A 16,287-nucleotide genomic window follows, 5' to 3' on the forward strand; every position below is an offset into this window, starting at 1 on the left:
CCGAGAGCCACCTGAGATGTGCCATTTATAGGATATGGAGAGCAGTGGCCAGGAGGCTGGAGGACCCTCTGCTGTCACTGGGCCTTAGGGCCGACTCCCATCCTTCCTTCCTGCATGCATGGTTCAGCCTCTACAGAGGGTCACTGTAACACCGGTCTCTACCTTACCTCGCGCTCTCGTGCATCCTGAGCCCTCATCCGTCCTAAATGTATGAGCAGATGGAACCAGCTCCACCCTGCACATGGCTTCCCACTTCCAAGCTAGTGTGTGCTGCGGCCCTTGTTAGGGTCTTTTAGGCTCTGAGAAGTTCTTCAGCTGGCCTCCCCACCCAACCCAGTCTCTTCAGCTTCCTGAAGTACTCCACAGTTGACTCATGGTCCTGCCCTCCTAAACTTCTGGGTATCTTCCCACCCTAGCGCCCCAACCGTCAAAGTGCTCTCTAGGATCCTGCCCCAGGCATGGACCTCACTCTATTAGCCTCCATATACTCATGGCCGTGACTCTCCAACTCTCTTCTGAGTCCTCCCATCACTCTATAGGGGAGAGGTGACCAGGAACCCTCACAATTCATACACAGCTACCTCATGCTAGGCGCGCATCAATTCCCAAGGGCAGGGGCCCTTCCTAGGATCAGTGAGGCCCACTCACTGTTCTAGCCCCAGGCATACGCTATGGGCTCCACAATCTTTCTTTAAGCTCACAGTGCTGGACAGCAACCTCCCCCTCAGCAATACCATGGCTGACATGCTGGCAGGTAGTTGTCCTAGCGTTGCTCTCTCAGCCACAGGGACAGCATCAAATTCTAGGGATAGTAGATAGATGGCACACACACCACCGCTTTCCGCTCCTGTGCCCGTGGCAGGCATCAGTAATTGATCACTGGAGCACTCTTTCCATCTGAGCCCACCCTGCACCATCTATCTCCCAACAGCCCTCCAGGCAGCTGGTACAAATTGACCGTAGCTAATACTCAAGGAAAACTCTATTATCCCTGGATAGAGGGTGGCTTGCCTGGTGCCCACTAGAGGCTCCCAGTCATAGCCACCTGAGCCCGTGAGCAGAGAACCTCTTTCCTGTTCTTTAACCTGCACTACGCCTAGAATCTACCCGAACACCCAGTCAGTGCTTAGAAGAGCTTGAAGGCTGAGGCTCCTCGATGTTCACCCACCTCTGCTTGCCAAGGGCCTCCTGCAGTTCACCCTCCTGCTCAACACCCAGGCCTCTGCTCAGCACCTCCGCACTGAACTTGGCCTACTTTAGAAAAGAGCCTCTTCACTCTCATCTGCCTGCCTCCTTCCTTGTGGCCCCAGTGGTCCACACAGGCGGAGAGCATGCTGAGCCCTCAACACAGCTACAGCCTCCCCTTGCCTCCTTCTGTTTGCTAAGCTGGGTCAGAGCTGATCCAGCTAGCTCCAGCCGGTGGCTCTGGGAGGATTAAGGCAGAATTACCCAAGCATAATTACGTATCTCCCTGCTATCTGTCGCACAGCTCTCTGAGTGGGTTGTTTGCACTTGGCCTCTCTGTTTAATTGATTAGGTTTTCTGAGTACCCCCAACTGGGCCAAGGACAGAGTGGGCGTGCTGATGCCTTCCTTGAGAGAGAGGAGCCAAGATGAGGCCCAGCTGGGAAGTTTGCTCAGAGTGCACCTGCAAGAGGCCTAGGGCTTTAGGATAACTTATAAAAAATGTATCGCGTTTATTTATTCATTGTGTGTGCATGTGTGGAGTCGAGCCACTAATGTGCACCTGTGGATGCCAGAGGACAACTTTCAGGAGCCAGGTCTGCCCTTCTACCATGCGGGTCCCGGGGATCGAACCCCGGTCATCAAGCATGGTGGCATGAGGTTTACCTGTTGAGCCATCTTATCAACCCTGAGATGACTTAAGCCCTATCTCTCCATCCTTTAGCCTCCGACTTGATATTGATAAGGATGCTGTGAGGAGTTCTCATGGTGACAGGGTTTCTGCCCACTTTAGGGGGGAAGCCACATGAGGTTCACTAGTCTTATGTTGTCACTCACAACAGATCCCCGTTGAGGGCCACCTGCTGCTTGTTCACTCACAGCTCCTCCTTTAGTATACACATGTGGGGTGCTTCTCCCTCATCCCAATGGGAGTGTTGCCTTCCTTCTGGGGTGGTCCAGGCTTTGCAGGTGTCTGGTCTGGAAGAGGCCCATTGGGTAAGCAGCGGGGTGCCCAGTGTCTCCTTCAGGAGGAAGCCTCAGCCCTTCCATCCCTGCTGGGCATTGGCTCTGCTTCTCCAGCTCCCTGCAGTTCCTCTGCATTTCTCCTCAGCTGAGACTTTGTGAGAGGAAAAGGAAAAACTTTACACCTCAGAGTCTCCTCAGTGGAGGGAGAGCAGCAGGGTTGTTGTCAGAATTGTACCTGCAGAACACACAATCACAATGGCTGCGGCTGTGACCACTGGCCTTGTGGGTGAGGAGAAAGGAAGGACTTAGAACCCATTGTTTTTGTCTGTCTGTCCATCCAGGTCGGGGTGTGGAGTCCAGCTGACGGTCTCAATATCACTGAGGTTGCCAAAGGCCGAGGTCCTAATGTCACCGACTCTCTGACCAACAGGTCACTCATCGTCACCACTCTGCTGGTAAGACCCTCGGGCCCCACTGGAAGGGCCATCTGTCCTGAGAGACAACTCCATTCCCACCTGTCACATCTTGGTTACCCCTTAGGAGTCTCTCAGGAGACCAGGGCACGGTAGCAAAGTGGATCAAAAGAAAGTAGAAACTTCAAAGGAGGTTCAGAAAGCTCTTAAAGGAAAGTTGGTACCTCTTCCTGTCCCCCAAGAGAAGGCCATGTTTGCTGTTTGTGCCACCTGCTTTCTTAGTAGGACCACAAAAGAGACTTCACTGTTCATCACAACTAGGGGTCTGTTCTCCCACCGGAGGACCCAGGGCCAAGGCTCTTCTCTTGAGCAGGTACTATGAGCCCCTCCAGCAGTGGCAGGGGCTATGGCCATACCTGAGAGCCCCAGGAGCCATGCCACACTGTGCAGCGTTTATAAATCTTGAGAGCCAGGGGCTGCGACCTCTCCCTGTGAATAGAGCTGCATCCCAGCCTCTCTCCGTAATGAGCCAATGGGCCTCATCTTTCCATGATGCTTAGATGCGGGTAACGCCCACCTGCCTCCCCAGCTGAAACAGTTCAGCCAGACTCCTTCTCTATGACTTCTATTCTCTTCGTGAACTGTTCTCCTGATTCAATCAGGAAGTGGCCTGTGGGCTCTCCCAGGCTCCCTGCACCTTGCAGCTTGCAGCCACTGCTCTCCTTATTGACCTATGCTGTACCCATTCTTCGTGTGTGACTGGCTGCCTTCTAGGAGGCTGCAGAGGCAGACAGAGGTTCAGAGGAGTCCCTCCCCAGAGAAAGGAGCCTCACCGGAGCCAAGCAGAAGCTGAACCCTTTGGGGACAATTCTGGTACAAGTAGATCTTTTAGAGCATAGCAAACAAATCTGTAAGACCCATACGCGGATACCTGGACTTGTTCCTCTTCACAAAAGCAATCTTGGTCCATTAAGATTAAGGAAAGCCTTCCATGGGTGAGGCTTGGGAGCTTTCCATGGTGCTTGGATGGGGGTGGCTTCCCCTGACTCCCCAACTGAGGCAATTCAACCAGGCTATACTAGACCATCCTCCTGCCTAGTGTGACTCACTGTCTATGTATTCAGTGGCTGGGAGGAGGGGGACCATGAAGCAGGGAAGAAACTATGAAATGCCGCCATTCTTCTAGGAATCTCAAGGACTCTGGAGTACTATATGTGTTGAGGGGTATTTTAGCCAGTGCGTCTCCTCTCTAGCCTCCAGGGTCATGGTCACTGAGAAATCCCATTAAAGACCATAGAAACTGAATAGGTATTGTGGGCCAGCTGCAGATAGAGCCGGAAGAAGAGAACCAGGGAGGTATAATCCTGCCTTTGTCAGGGCAAGGACCCAAGGAATCTTCCAAATAGTCGTATGCCCTTCCAGTCTTTAGGGATCCACTTATTAAGGAGACAAATACTAAAGCTGGTAACTCAAAGAGACCTCAACAGGAGCAGGAGGAAAGCTAATGGAAAATATAAACGATAAAAATAAACAAAAAGCACCCAGGCATTTAAAGGAGACTGATGAGCCATTAAAGGAGTGTGGACATGGATTAAAAATAGGAAAGATGGGGGACAGCAAGAGGAGAGCTAAACAGAAAGGTTAGGCGGGAACTAATAAAGAGAAAATGAGGTAAAGGAGGAGAGATTAAAAGGGAAGATATTAAGGAAGATGAAAAATTAAATAATTTACAACGCTGGCTAGACAAGGTAAAAAGAAAATGTTCAAGCCAAAAAAAAAAAAAAAAAGTCAAAAAGCAAAAGGATGAAAGTGTGACAACGGCAAAATATAAAAGGGTAAAAATAAAATAATAAAAAGGTGGTAAAAGATTAAACGCAGAATTGCATGAAATGAGAGGTATAAATAAAACACTTCTTGCGGGGCGAGATTAAAAAAACGAGGTGAGAGAAATGTGACTTTGGAGATGAGGAGGAGAGATGGGCACAGTCACCGTGGAGACACGCAACCGCCAAGCAAGACTCCAAAGGGCCCAATAATGAACTGAGGACTCCCCAGCAGGATACAAAACACACCCACCTTGGATGGCCACTAGATCACACGTCATAGAAATGGCAGCTGCCCCTGTGTCCAGAGTGTGGAACTGGCTTTAATTCCAGCATTCAGGAAGCAGAGGCAGGTGGATCTCTGCAAGTTCAAGGTCAGCCTGGTCTGTGTAGCTCTTTCCCCTCCTCCCAATAAAAGAGTATGAATTGTTCTGCAGAGAGGCACAGGGGGGTTTCTTGTTTTGTTTGTTTTGCCTTGTTTCCTGAGAAGAGCTGAATCAAGCAAGCTACCAATCCTCCTGATCAGTCCATCTTCAGTTTCTTCACCATAGTAGCACTGATCCCCAACCTGCTGGGCTCATTTCTTGGGAGAACTGGCTGGCTCCCAAGAACCCGAGGAGGATGTGGGGAGATAAGCCTCTCTTGGCTCATGGCCTGGAGACAGTTCCACCTGCCCCGCTGCCCCTCAGCCTCAACTCAGCTGGGTAGAAATGGCCGATAGCTCTTTGGTACCTGGAGGAACAGCCAAGAAGCAATGGTTAAGAGTACAGACTTTGGGGTTGAGTCCCGGCTTCTCTGTTGACGTACTGTGTGGGTCTGAAACAACGGCTCTCCTGTTCTGTACCTGGGGCCTACCTGACAAGGAAGAGACAGGAATGATCACATCAACCTCCTAGATTGAGAAGGTGGATGTTCATAAACTCGTTGCGGGCTGAAAGCAGTCATTGCAATGTATTGCTGCGGATGACATATTCACGACCCAGTGAGCTCAAGTTGACTACAACATGCCTACCATGTATGACCGTGTATGGCTCTAAAGTTCAGAGCCCTCAACTTCACCAAGACTTAGCATGGTCAGAGTGATGATTCCTGGCATTTGGGGCACATTGTGTTATGAATATTCAATTCTCACTTGACCATTTTTCAAGCCCAGTGCATTCTCTTGGGCCTACCTCACATCCCCTGATCTGCCCAGGGTCTATACTTTGTTGTATAGTTTTAAGGTTTGTTACATCCACCCAGGACCTCCTCAGAGTTCTAGCTCTCAGAGACACATAAACCTCCAGGTTGGCCTCAACCCCTTCACCCCCTCTCTTGGCCACAGTCTTTAGCTCCTGGCCCTAGGATCAGCCTTATTATCTATTCCTAGGACAACTACACAAGTCATAGGGAGTAGATCAGCCTGGCTCTGGGAAAGCTGTCCTGGCTGGAAACTCAGCCCCTTGCTTGGCTGCCTGTGTACAGGGCCAGCACCTCCTGCTGGGAGCACAGGCCCTGACCTCTCTTTCCTGGAATTACCAAGGCAGGCAAACACACTTTGAGTGACAGACAGGTACCAAGGGCACAGGATTGAAACATCAAACTCTTCAGTCCCTGGGGACTAAGGACCTGGAGGGGACAAGAGCCCTCTTGAGGGGGACTCCCTTCATCCAGGGATGTGGCAGGCCACAGCAGCCTGTGTGAGCTTCCCAGCCCCATCTTCTGGTCTCTATTCTAAACCTCTGGGGTTAAGTCCTTGGGATGCCTTGTCCTGAATGGACAAATGGATGGGAGTCTGACTGTGCCATCAGGATGCTCAGATCACTAGCCAGATTCTACCCCCCACCCCCATTCTGAAGCTGGAAGCCTACCCCAGCACCCTCCCTGCAGGCCCAGCCTCTCTTCTGGATCTGCTCTTCTATGCTCTCATGAAAAATGCATGCACTCAAACCTCAGCTTACATGAAGCAAGTGCACACAGAGTGCTCCTGGGGCCCTGCTTTTGAAGGTTCAAGGTACTTTGGGCTGTGAATGCGAGTGGCAATCAGGGTGCACGTGGGTGGATGTGAATTCCGAGGAAAGGGCCACGGGATGGCCTCTGGATACACACCAGTGCAGTCAGTATGCACACCGTGACCCACATAGACTCAACGGCAAGGCACGCGGACCCGCCCTCCCCCACCCACCCCCAGCACGCCGTGGCAGGAGAAGGGAAAGCCAAGACCAAAATGTGGGCCAGGAGGACCAGGCCAGGGGCCATGCTGAGCCCTCCCACCGGAGCAATGAGATTCTGAACATCCTATCTTGTTCTGTCCAGCAGGGGTGAAGGCCTCGGGAGCAGGACACTTGTGTGTCCGAGCAGGGTCAGGCAGACAGAACTCAGAAGCATGTGATTCGCATTGCCTGTGTGTATATGTGCGCTCAGGAGACATGGCCTGAATCAGGGCACTCGGGGACCCAACTATCAGATGGCTAATCCCCAAATCTGTCTTCTCTGGGAGCTGCCTTCTCCCTGCCTCCTCTTTCAAGCTCCTGGCCCTGTGTCTGGCAGAAGCTTAGCTCTAGGCCTGGCCTCTCTATTGCTAAGTGATTGTAGCGAACCCAGACGAAGCCTTGTGACTGAAAGTCAGGAAAGGTTATTTTTCTGAACCCCTGTTTTCAGAGACTTGTTGAGGAGAAATATTACCCCTGGTCCCACGACTCTTCTCCCGGAGCAATAGGAGAGCGTGAAGTTATGAAATTGAGGGCACCTTCACTGAGCAATCGATTAGCAGCTGAGGGAGCCGGTGAACTGGCTGTCTGGACATTTCCAGTAATAAATTGTGAAATAGTCCATGAATAAGTAGTCTCGGAGTTGAGAATTACCCCCTAGGAAATGTTGCTGGACTGGAGACGCATTACTAAGGCGAACACCATTTTAATGCCCTGGGCTTCAGCTGTTAAATATGTATGCCATCCGCAAAGCACTTCCCGAAATTAATGGCATTTTGCAGCTGCTCAGAAGGCAGCGTATTTAGATGGAGATGTATAGATTCTGGGGCTGTGGCGGCTTTGCAAATGAAGTGCTAATTTTAGAGGCTAAGGCCCTTGGAGGGGCGTGGAGGGGGCGGGTCAGGAAGGGAGAAGTCTTAGGGGCTTTCCCACTCCCATTCCCTCCACTTCCGCTGGCGGCCATGATTGTTACCCTTTGATGATGCCTGGTGTGGTCTCTAAGAAGGAAAGGTCACTGAAGTAACTGGCCAGAGAGTGCATGGGAAGAAGCAATGAGTGACAATAAGAACAATAGTAGTAGTAATATCAGCAGATGACACTTGCCAGGCACTAAGTGCTTTTCCTAGGTGGGTTCATCTTATTCTTACTCTTGTTAGGGTAAGTTCTGTTAGAATCTCCATTCTACAGAAGGGAGTGGGAATCTCTCCCGGTCCTGGTGATTTCCCTGGGAAAGATAATAAATTCTCTCTAGTTCTCTGAGTGAAGTCAGGACCACCAAGTACTGTAGTGTATAGCCCGCTCACTGCAAAAGAACATCCATCAAGGGGGTAAATGGGCTGACAGCCCACCTGTGGCCTTCCCTCCAGGCCATCTCCAGGGCATGGGGGCATATTACCTGAGGAAGGGTCAAAGGGTCAACCTTCATTCAGCCTTGAGCCCCTGACTGACGCATCTGTACTTCCCTTCCCCCATGTTAAGTTGCTTGCTTGACTACAGGGTAGCACCAGAGGCCCTGAGATCTAGGGTGGAACTAACCCAAAGGTCTACGTTCCCAAGTGACTAGCCTTGGAAGCATTGTCCTCAGACTCCCGGGATGGTCAGGAACCCCTTGGAGATTGGTACACTCTCTGTCTCAGAAACCCCTGAAGAGGTCCCTAAAGCCTGAGCAGGGTCATTATAAAGTGGGGTGGCACACTGGGAAACTGGGGAGCTAGGGTAGGAAGAGCCCACCCTACATAGCAGGAAGCTGGGCTGAGACACTGTCAGGTCTCCACTCCTGAGGACATCCAATAATGGTCACCAGAGCCTTCCACCTCCCACCCCATCCCAGGGGCCCATGGGCTCAAGAAAGTGGTCCTGTCAATGGGGGAGAGGCTGAGACACCCCTCTATGCAAGTACTAGTGTTATTGTGGGCTTGCATCCTGTCAGTGGACAGCACTCAGCTAGGAGTAGAGGGGTTTAGACAAGAGCCCGGTGCTGCGGTGGGTATAGGAGAAGGTGGCCAGCAAGCCAGGGCAGAGGATGGGTCAGGACAAGAAAGGAGCGCCAGGAGATCAAAGCAAGTGAGGAGATAGTAGCCTTCAGCCTGAGCTCAGGACTCAGGGCCATCTAAGCCTAGGGATGGAGTGGAAAGGAGCCAGGTGGAGTGCTGCTTGGCTGGGTACATCTGAAACTGAGCTCCTTGGAACTATTTTCAATTGCTGTGTGGCCTTGGGTAATGTAGTGACCCTCTCTGAGTCTGTTTCATCATGTATTAAATGGTGATCATCTGTTTTGCATCTAATAAGACTTAAACAAAACAGACTGACAAGAGTCAAAAAATGGCACATGGTGCACCGTAGTAATTCGACAAATGTGGGGGGGGATTCAGCTCGACCATTCCAAACTTCCACACAGGGGGTTGTGAGTGGGTGGGGGATGGGTGCTTGAGGTCCACAGAATCAAGGACTAGCATTTTGACCTGGATTCTGGGACATCTGGATCATGTTACCTCCAAGCATCTCCAACTGAATGAAGGTCTCCCCACAGCTTCCTGCCTTCTCCTTGTTCTTCATTTGTGGCACAGCAACGAGTGTGGTTTTGAAAAGTCAGATGGCGCTAAGCCCTTACTCTATGCCTTTCACCTGGAAAGAGGCGCCTGACACAGGATAGACATCCCTGGCCCCACACACTGCCTTCTTGAGGATCCTCTGATCCCTGGGAGCCACATACAGTTGAAGTTGCCACTTGTTGGCTTACTGTCAGATCCTGACTTGGGTGCTGAGAGGACCTTAAAAGAGTGGTATTGGAAAGGGGTGTGTCCAATCTGTTAACTAATTTGTTAACTTGTCTAATCTTGAGCAAGTAGGGGAGTCACCGTACCTGATGAAGGGCTTTGGCTGCGTGGTCCTCCAACTTGAGTGGACACGAAGCTCACTGGCAGCTCCTGCCTCAGTGGGTCTAGTATGGGGCCCAAGAGTGATTCTCTAACAGGTCCTAAGATCAGGCTCATGCTGGCTTGGGACACTGGTACAGCAGAGATCCTGTACTATAGAACCAGGTAGTCCTGTCCCACTTCTTGACAGTTCTGGGTCACTGGCAACTATGTCAGTCAGCAGCAGCAGAGCCCCGTCCCCTTGTGCTGAGAACCATCCCTGGAGGCACCATTGCAAGCCACCAAGTTGGCTTTCAGAAAATAGACTTGCCCTCGTCTTGCTTCTAGGCTGTAGGTACAAAGCCATTTGAAGTGGTGTCAGAAAGACAAGAGTCCGGGACCTGAGGAGATGGGATGATTAATGAAAAGGAGTACACAGGAGGGCCTGAGCTCCACCCATAGAATCACACAGAAAGCCAGGGGTGGCGGCTCAGCCGTGCAGCCCCAGTGCTGGGGAGGCAGAAATGAGGGTCCCTACGGTTCTACAGCTAGCCAGTCCAGTTTATTCAGTCCAGTCCAGGTCAGTGATAGGCCCTGTCTCCAGGACAGAGTGTAGGACTCAAAATAGTTTATGATATACACTCCATCCACAGAAATACAAATAATTTTCTTTTTAAGCAGTTTTTCTTTTTGAGATGAGGTCTCGATATTGTCACTATGACTAACCTGAAACTCTACGTAAACCAGGCTGGCCTCGAAGATCCTCCTGCCTCTGCCTCCAGAGTGCTAAGAGTGAGGACACAAAACTGGCTAGGAGGAATATTTAAAAAATATTCTCTAGGTCTAATGCACGTTTTATTATTATTAGGATGAAAGTAATAAGAAAACATTGATGGTACTTAAACAATGACATCCGAGTTTGACCTCTAGCCCCCCACAGGTTCTTGTACACATATGCCCATGTACCTATTTATACACACACATGCACCCAATGAATGCGTGTGGGGTGTGTGTGTGTGTGTACAAGAGCCTAGGCCAGATATGGTGGTGCATGCCTATAATTCCAGCTTTTGTGAGGTAGAGGCAGGAAGATCAGGAGTTCAAGGTCATGCTTAACTGCTTATTGATTTCAAGGCCAGTCTGAGCTGCAGACCCACTTAGCCTAGCCCCTCTTTTCCTTCTGTTCCCACAGGAGGAGCCTTTTGTCATGTTCCGCAAGTCTGATAGGACCCTTTACGGCAATGACCGGTTCGAGGGCTACTGCATCGACTTGCTCAAGGAGCTGGCGCACATCCTGGGCTTCTCCTACGAGATCCGGCTGGTGGAAGACGGCAAGTACGGGGCACAGGACGACAAGGGCCAGTGGAACGGCATGGTCAAGGAACTCATTGACCACGTAAGCCAAGGCTTGGGCGTGGAGGATGGGATGAGGACAGGGTGGGAGGTTCCAGTGAAGTGCCATTTGAACATCTGGGCATCCCAGCAGGTGACAGTGGAAGGCTGGATCTTGGGGACTGATCAAGATCCATCCAAGTGTGCCCAGCTCTGCTGGGTCTGCGTGGCCTAGGAGGTCCACCTCCCAGCATGCCCACTATGTGCACATATTGGGCACTCTGATGAGGGGGCTTTCCCAAGGCATCTTGGCTGAGCCTTCTATGGGGAAGTTCCTATAGCCTTGGGGCCATTTGCTCCTTGAAGGATATCCCAGCCCTGGGATTAAAGACCCCAAACAAACATGCCACCCAACTCAGGGACATGCAAACTGATTTGTCACTTCTCTAGCCAGTGTGGGTTGATCGGTTTGGCAGATGACTCAAAGAGTGGGCTTGGGGCTGGGATGAAGGGATGGGTAAAACTACACCTACCGGGCAGCACCAAGAACCTCTCACTCTGCTTGGAGGGGGAAGACCTGGGGAGTACGGAGCCATGCAGGCAGGGTGAAGGGAGAGAAGCCCAAGGTAAGAGGCTGGGCTTGTAGACTGTGAGGAAGAGAACAAGGAAGTCACAGGCCAAGAAGGAAATCAGGGCCTTCAGCTATGGGCACGGGCACAAGTGACCCAGCCTCGGAGCCGCTTCCTCCTCAGTGAAATGTACATGTCACTGCCCACCCCAGAACCCACCCCAGGAGCACTGGGACAGGAGCACAGGGCTACAGGTATCCATATGATGCCAACACCAAACATACTCTCCGTCTTGAAGTTCAGGCTCTGGACCAGCAGATCTGAGGCTCAAGAGGCAGCTTTTAGGGCTGGGGATTTAGCTCAGTGGTAGAGCGCTTACCTAGGAAGCGCAAGGCCCTGGGTTCGGTCCCCAGCTCCGAAAAAAAAAAAAGAACCAAAAAAAAAAAAAAAAAGAGGCAGCTTTTATGTTTAGAAGAGGTGTGACCTGAGAAGTTCTTCAGTACAAACACACACACACACACACACACACACACACACACACACACACACACAGAGTTCTCTTTGTCTATAGGCATAATTAGTAATAACCAAGGCTGATGAGGAAGGTGTGGGACTTACCTTATAGTAGCCAGGTACTGTTTGTCAGGCCCACGGGGCACAGATGTGATATTCCCTACCTCCATCTCGGAGTCCTCAGCAGTACAGAAGCAACACCCATCTGAAAGCAATCCTCCTGCAGCTAATGGAGTCAAGGACTAGACCTGCCATGGCCCCTCCTCAGACCTGGTCCCCCCCATCCTTATGCAGCCCACTGATGCCACAGCGGAAACTGAGGCAAGAGGGAGAGAGTAGCCAAGCCTCAGATACCGATTGGTGGGCTGGAGGCAAAGCCAGAGAGTCTTTTAAGGCTCTGAACCTAAGTAGGCCTGAGCTTTCATCTCTCTAAAAGAGCGGCCACACTGTCCCCAGAGCCAGGGAGGAGACACGTTCATAGTTGACAGTCTCCAATGCTCTATGATCCCAGTTAGTGCCTAGGCTCCTTACTACTCTGTCTCTACAGATAGAGGCAGCCTCACCAGGCTTTGGTCACCACTGGATGTTGGTGAAAGTACCATATGGGACCTCAGAGGCACATGGAGGGGAGGAAAGTTGAGGCACAAGAGGTCTGACATAGGCCTACCATGTCAGACATGGTTTGCTGGAAGCCTGGCAGGAGAGTGAAACGCTGAAGAGCCCATACTGATGCTGACACTTGGTGGCTGTGTGTCCCTGGGCAGTCTCTGAATTCGTCTGTCCCCTCACCTGTCAAGGGGGATGATATGCACAGAATTTGCCTCCCAGGGGTGCTGTGAGGACCCAGGTAACAGGCATGCTTGCGATAGCGGGCAGAGTGTCAGTCCTTAATGGCGGTGTTCTTACTTTTATCCTCACAGCTATCCTTGGAGAATGCGTTGCGGGGTGGGAGTTGTTCAAGAGTTCTTTTGTGTCCCCCAAGCTCCAGTTTCCTGCCTCCACAGTGAGAAAGACAATAACTGGCTCCATTTTCCTCTGCCCACTGTGAGGCTGGAAGACAATGAATGGGAAAGGGCTTCTGAGGTACAGGCTTCCATGTAAATGGGAGGCCATATTGTCACTGTTACTAGTAATAACTGTAATTATTATGGAAATGAGCCAGCAGGACCGGATGCACCTCCTCTTTACCGGCTCCCCCAAGCCTTGTTTGTGGGGCTCTGAAGCCCAGCATTTGCACAGGGGATGGGAAGGAAGAAGATGGGAAGGGAGGTTCTGTAAGAGGGGTAGAGCAGTCAGGCCAGCCACCCACTGCGCCTCAGTGGCCCACAGACTATGAAGGGCAGACTTTCTAAAGGGACACGATGAGAAAGCCAGCAGCAGCCAGACCCTCAGCGCCCCTCTGCTGAGGAAGCACGGGGAGCCTCATCCACAGCCTCTGACCTGCTGAGCAGTGCTTTGGAGACCTGGTACCCATCAAGGCCAGGAGGCTGGGTGTGACAGGCAGGAGACCTTGTTAAACCCGATTCCCTACGATTGATGAGCCTGTTAATCCTAGCTTGGTGCCATTTTTAATAACATCATAACCATTTATTAGTGTCGTCAGATAATTAGTCTTCTCACTAGCTCATAGAGAGCATGGTAAAGACTTGGCAATATTATTACTTCCTTATTAGGGATCCAAATGGAGGCGGAAAGATGATGGATTCCCACCTCTGGAAGTGTCTGCCCCCACCCCACAGGTCCATGTGGAGGTCCTGGGCAGACCCTTCCTGACATTCTGCTGACCCAGCATTGTGGGAGGTGGGCACCTGAGGGTGCAGACACCCCCTGCAGACACACTCACTTTCCCAGGTTGCTTTTCACTGCACAGCAGCAAACTGAAGTGCATGTGTCTTCTGACCTCGCCCCGTCCCTGCTGCCTGCTCCCCCTCATCCCCTCTCAGGCATCTGTCTCTACTCACCTCTCGGCCTTCAATCCTCCCATGAGTCCTGACAGCTCTAGCATCTGATGGAAATAGATTCAGATTCCAGGTTGAGCTCATTTCAGCTCGCACAGAGAAGAGTCCGCCAACCCCTCTGGCTTCCATTCCCCCCCCCCCCGCCCCCGGCTACAAATGAAAACAGAGCCTTAGGCTCGGTTTGCACGCAGTGAGCATTCACCTGTGAGAGGTGGCCTACTCTGTAAGTTGCAGCCTCCCCTCTCCCCATCACACGTGTCCGTGCTCAGACATGGTGGCAGTGAGAGAAGTCATCCAGCCACAGTCATCCGGCTCCATGTAACCTAGGACCTAGTGGTCCAGGACCTCAACCTTCCCTAGCTGACCTTGGAGGCTCACACACATAAATCCAACTCCTAGGACACCGAGGTCTACATTAAGGTACCACTTTTCTTGGAACATTGGCATTTTTTTAAGACCAGGAGCCCCTACCTACTATACAGAGTTTCCATGTCCTGGTACAAGTACCCAGGAGCCTACTTGGGGAATGAGAAGGAAAAGACCCAAGAGGAGAGAGCCTGAAGCCAGTAGAGGGCCACAAATGGAGAGGGAGCCAAGAGAGGGAGCCTTGAGGCTTGGGTGATAATGAGGGGTGATGTTGTTGTTGTTGTTGTTGTTGCTGTTGCTGTTGTTGTTTTCATTCTGGGGTGGATCCTGGGACTTTATGCATGCTAGGCCAGCATTCCATCACACAGCTACATGCCCAGCCAAGTTACTTAATGTTAGTATTGAGAGCTTCAGGGTCACCACTGGAGGATGTGGAGCCAGGGACGGACATCAAGAGAGCCAGGGGGCAGCATCAACCTGACTCTGAAGGAAAATTACTCCATTCTTGAATCAAACTGGGGCCAGCCTGCACAGGTGGCTGAGAGGCCTGGAGGAGCGGTGAGACACAATGGGAAAGGAAGGAGCTGGAGGCCCATCCAGGAGACGTGAAGGCTGTGCTTGGTGAATGGGGGTGAGGGGAGAGCGCTGATGAAAGACCAGCTGGTGGATTCTAACATGGACCTCAGGGGAGATGCTGGCTACAGATCCTCCAGAGGAGTCACTTGCATGTTAGGACCTATTCTCAGCAGGTGGTTAGCATAGGACAAGGAAGGAGCCAGATGAGGATGAAGGGGGAAACTGCCCAGGATACCTACCCTGGCAAGGAGGAGAGCCAGCATAGTGTGGGTAAGGAAGTCAACAAGACCAGGCTCATGCCTGAGCTGTATGGCATAGAGTTTCCTCTGATTTCTAGATAAGCTTACACCAAGATAGGGGACAAAGAATGGTCACAGGTAACCTTGATATGTCACCCTTCCTTTGTGAAGCAGTAGCCATGCCCAGCTATCCCCTCTACTCTCCTGTCACAGAGTACAGTCAGGGGAAATGACACAGACTGGAGGAACTGTACCCTCTGCTTGACTCTTCTCCTAGACAGGAAGCCTCTGATACACTTGGCTTGGCCATTGTCCAGCACCTGGACGCAAAGCAGGCATTGGTGAGCGAAAGTCTCATAAATGGGTATGGACTGCTCACCCTGTCCAGAGACATGGCTGTGGGCCATGATTCACCTTCACATCCAAAATGTGCATTAAGTAAGGTCTGGTGAAGTCAAAATTGTGACCTCATCTGGGCCCATTGCTTTCCCACCGTAAGCAACCCTCACTCTGGTGTACATGCACGAGTGTTGGAACCCAAGCCTTGTTCTTGTATCCAGGAGAAGCTCTGCCCAATCTACCTCATTCAGGCTGGGCTGGTACACTTGGACACAAGGCATGCTGGGAGCTCTCCTGGGACAGGTCAGAATGCTTCAGGGGCAGGGCAGTTAAGGCAGGGGAAGCAGATGGCTACAGAAGTGGACTGTTGTCAGGGCAGCAGATTGCTCAGAGCTAGATCTGAAGAGTGTTGGGCAAGCTTAAGAGGCTGTCAAAGTAAATCTGTGGCTGACCAGTTAGGCAGGCAGGCGTGGAGCAAAAAGGACATAGTGTCCTACTGAGATTCTCCATATAAGCATCAGCTCTAGAACTCAGCCTAGGGAGCAGCCCACCAAAGGGGTCAGACAACCAGGTGCTAGCAGGGGCCAGGCACATGAGAACTTCATAGTCTAAAATGATGGTCAGGGAAACAGGTCTAGTGCCTGGGACAAGCAAGTTCCTCAGCAGAGGGATCCTGGACCTGGTCATCCAGCCCAAAGATCTTGAGTGCCACTGTCATCTTGGGCTCATAGAGTGAAGAGCTACATAGAAGCCTGTCACGGCTTCTCTAGGGAGGGTGACACTGGGGAAGACAGAGTCAGGCAAGAGAAGCTAGTTATTTTTCTCATCACTGTAACAAGACACCTGACTAAACAGCTTAAAGGAGGAAAGGTTTGGACTCACAGTTTGTAGGTGTCATCCACCATGGAAGGGAAGGCAGGGCATCAGGAACCGTAGGCAGCTGGTCACATTGCACACAAAGTCAA

At 51.5% G+C, this 16,287-nt stretch overlaps 1 protein-coding gene across 2 annotated transcripts in view; it reads left to right on the forward strand.

Moving 5' to 3' along the window:
- Positions 1 to 16,287, forward strand: part of Grik3 (glutamate ionotropic receptor kainate type subunit 3) — a 217,505-nt gene that overhangs the window by 169,079 nt on the left and 32,139 nt on the right. For both annotated transcript variants that reach the window (NM_181373.3, NM_001112716.1), the window contains 2 exon segments: positions 2,492 to 2,605; positions 10,623 to 10,826. In NM_181373.3, the coding sequence (NP_852038.2) occupies positions 2,492 to 2,605; positions 10,623 to 10,826 (318 nt within the window).

This window comes from Rattus norvegicus, chromosome 5 (assembly GCF_021556685.1).
Source record: "Rattus norvegicus strain SHRSP/BbbUtx chromosome 5, alternate assembly SHRSP_T2T, whole genome shotgun sequence".
Lineage (NCBI taxonomy): Eukaryota > Metazoa > Chordata > Mammalia > Rodentia > Muridae > Rattus > Rattus norvegicus.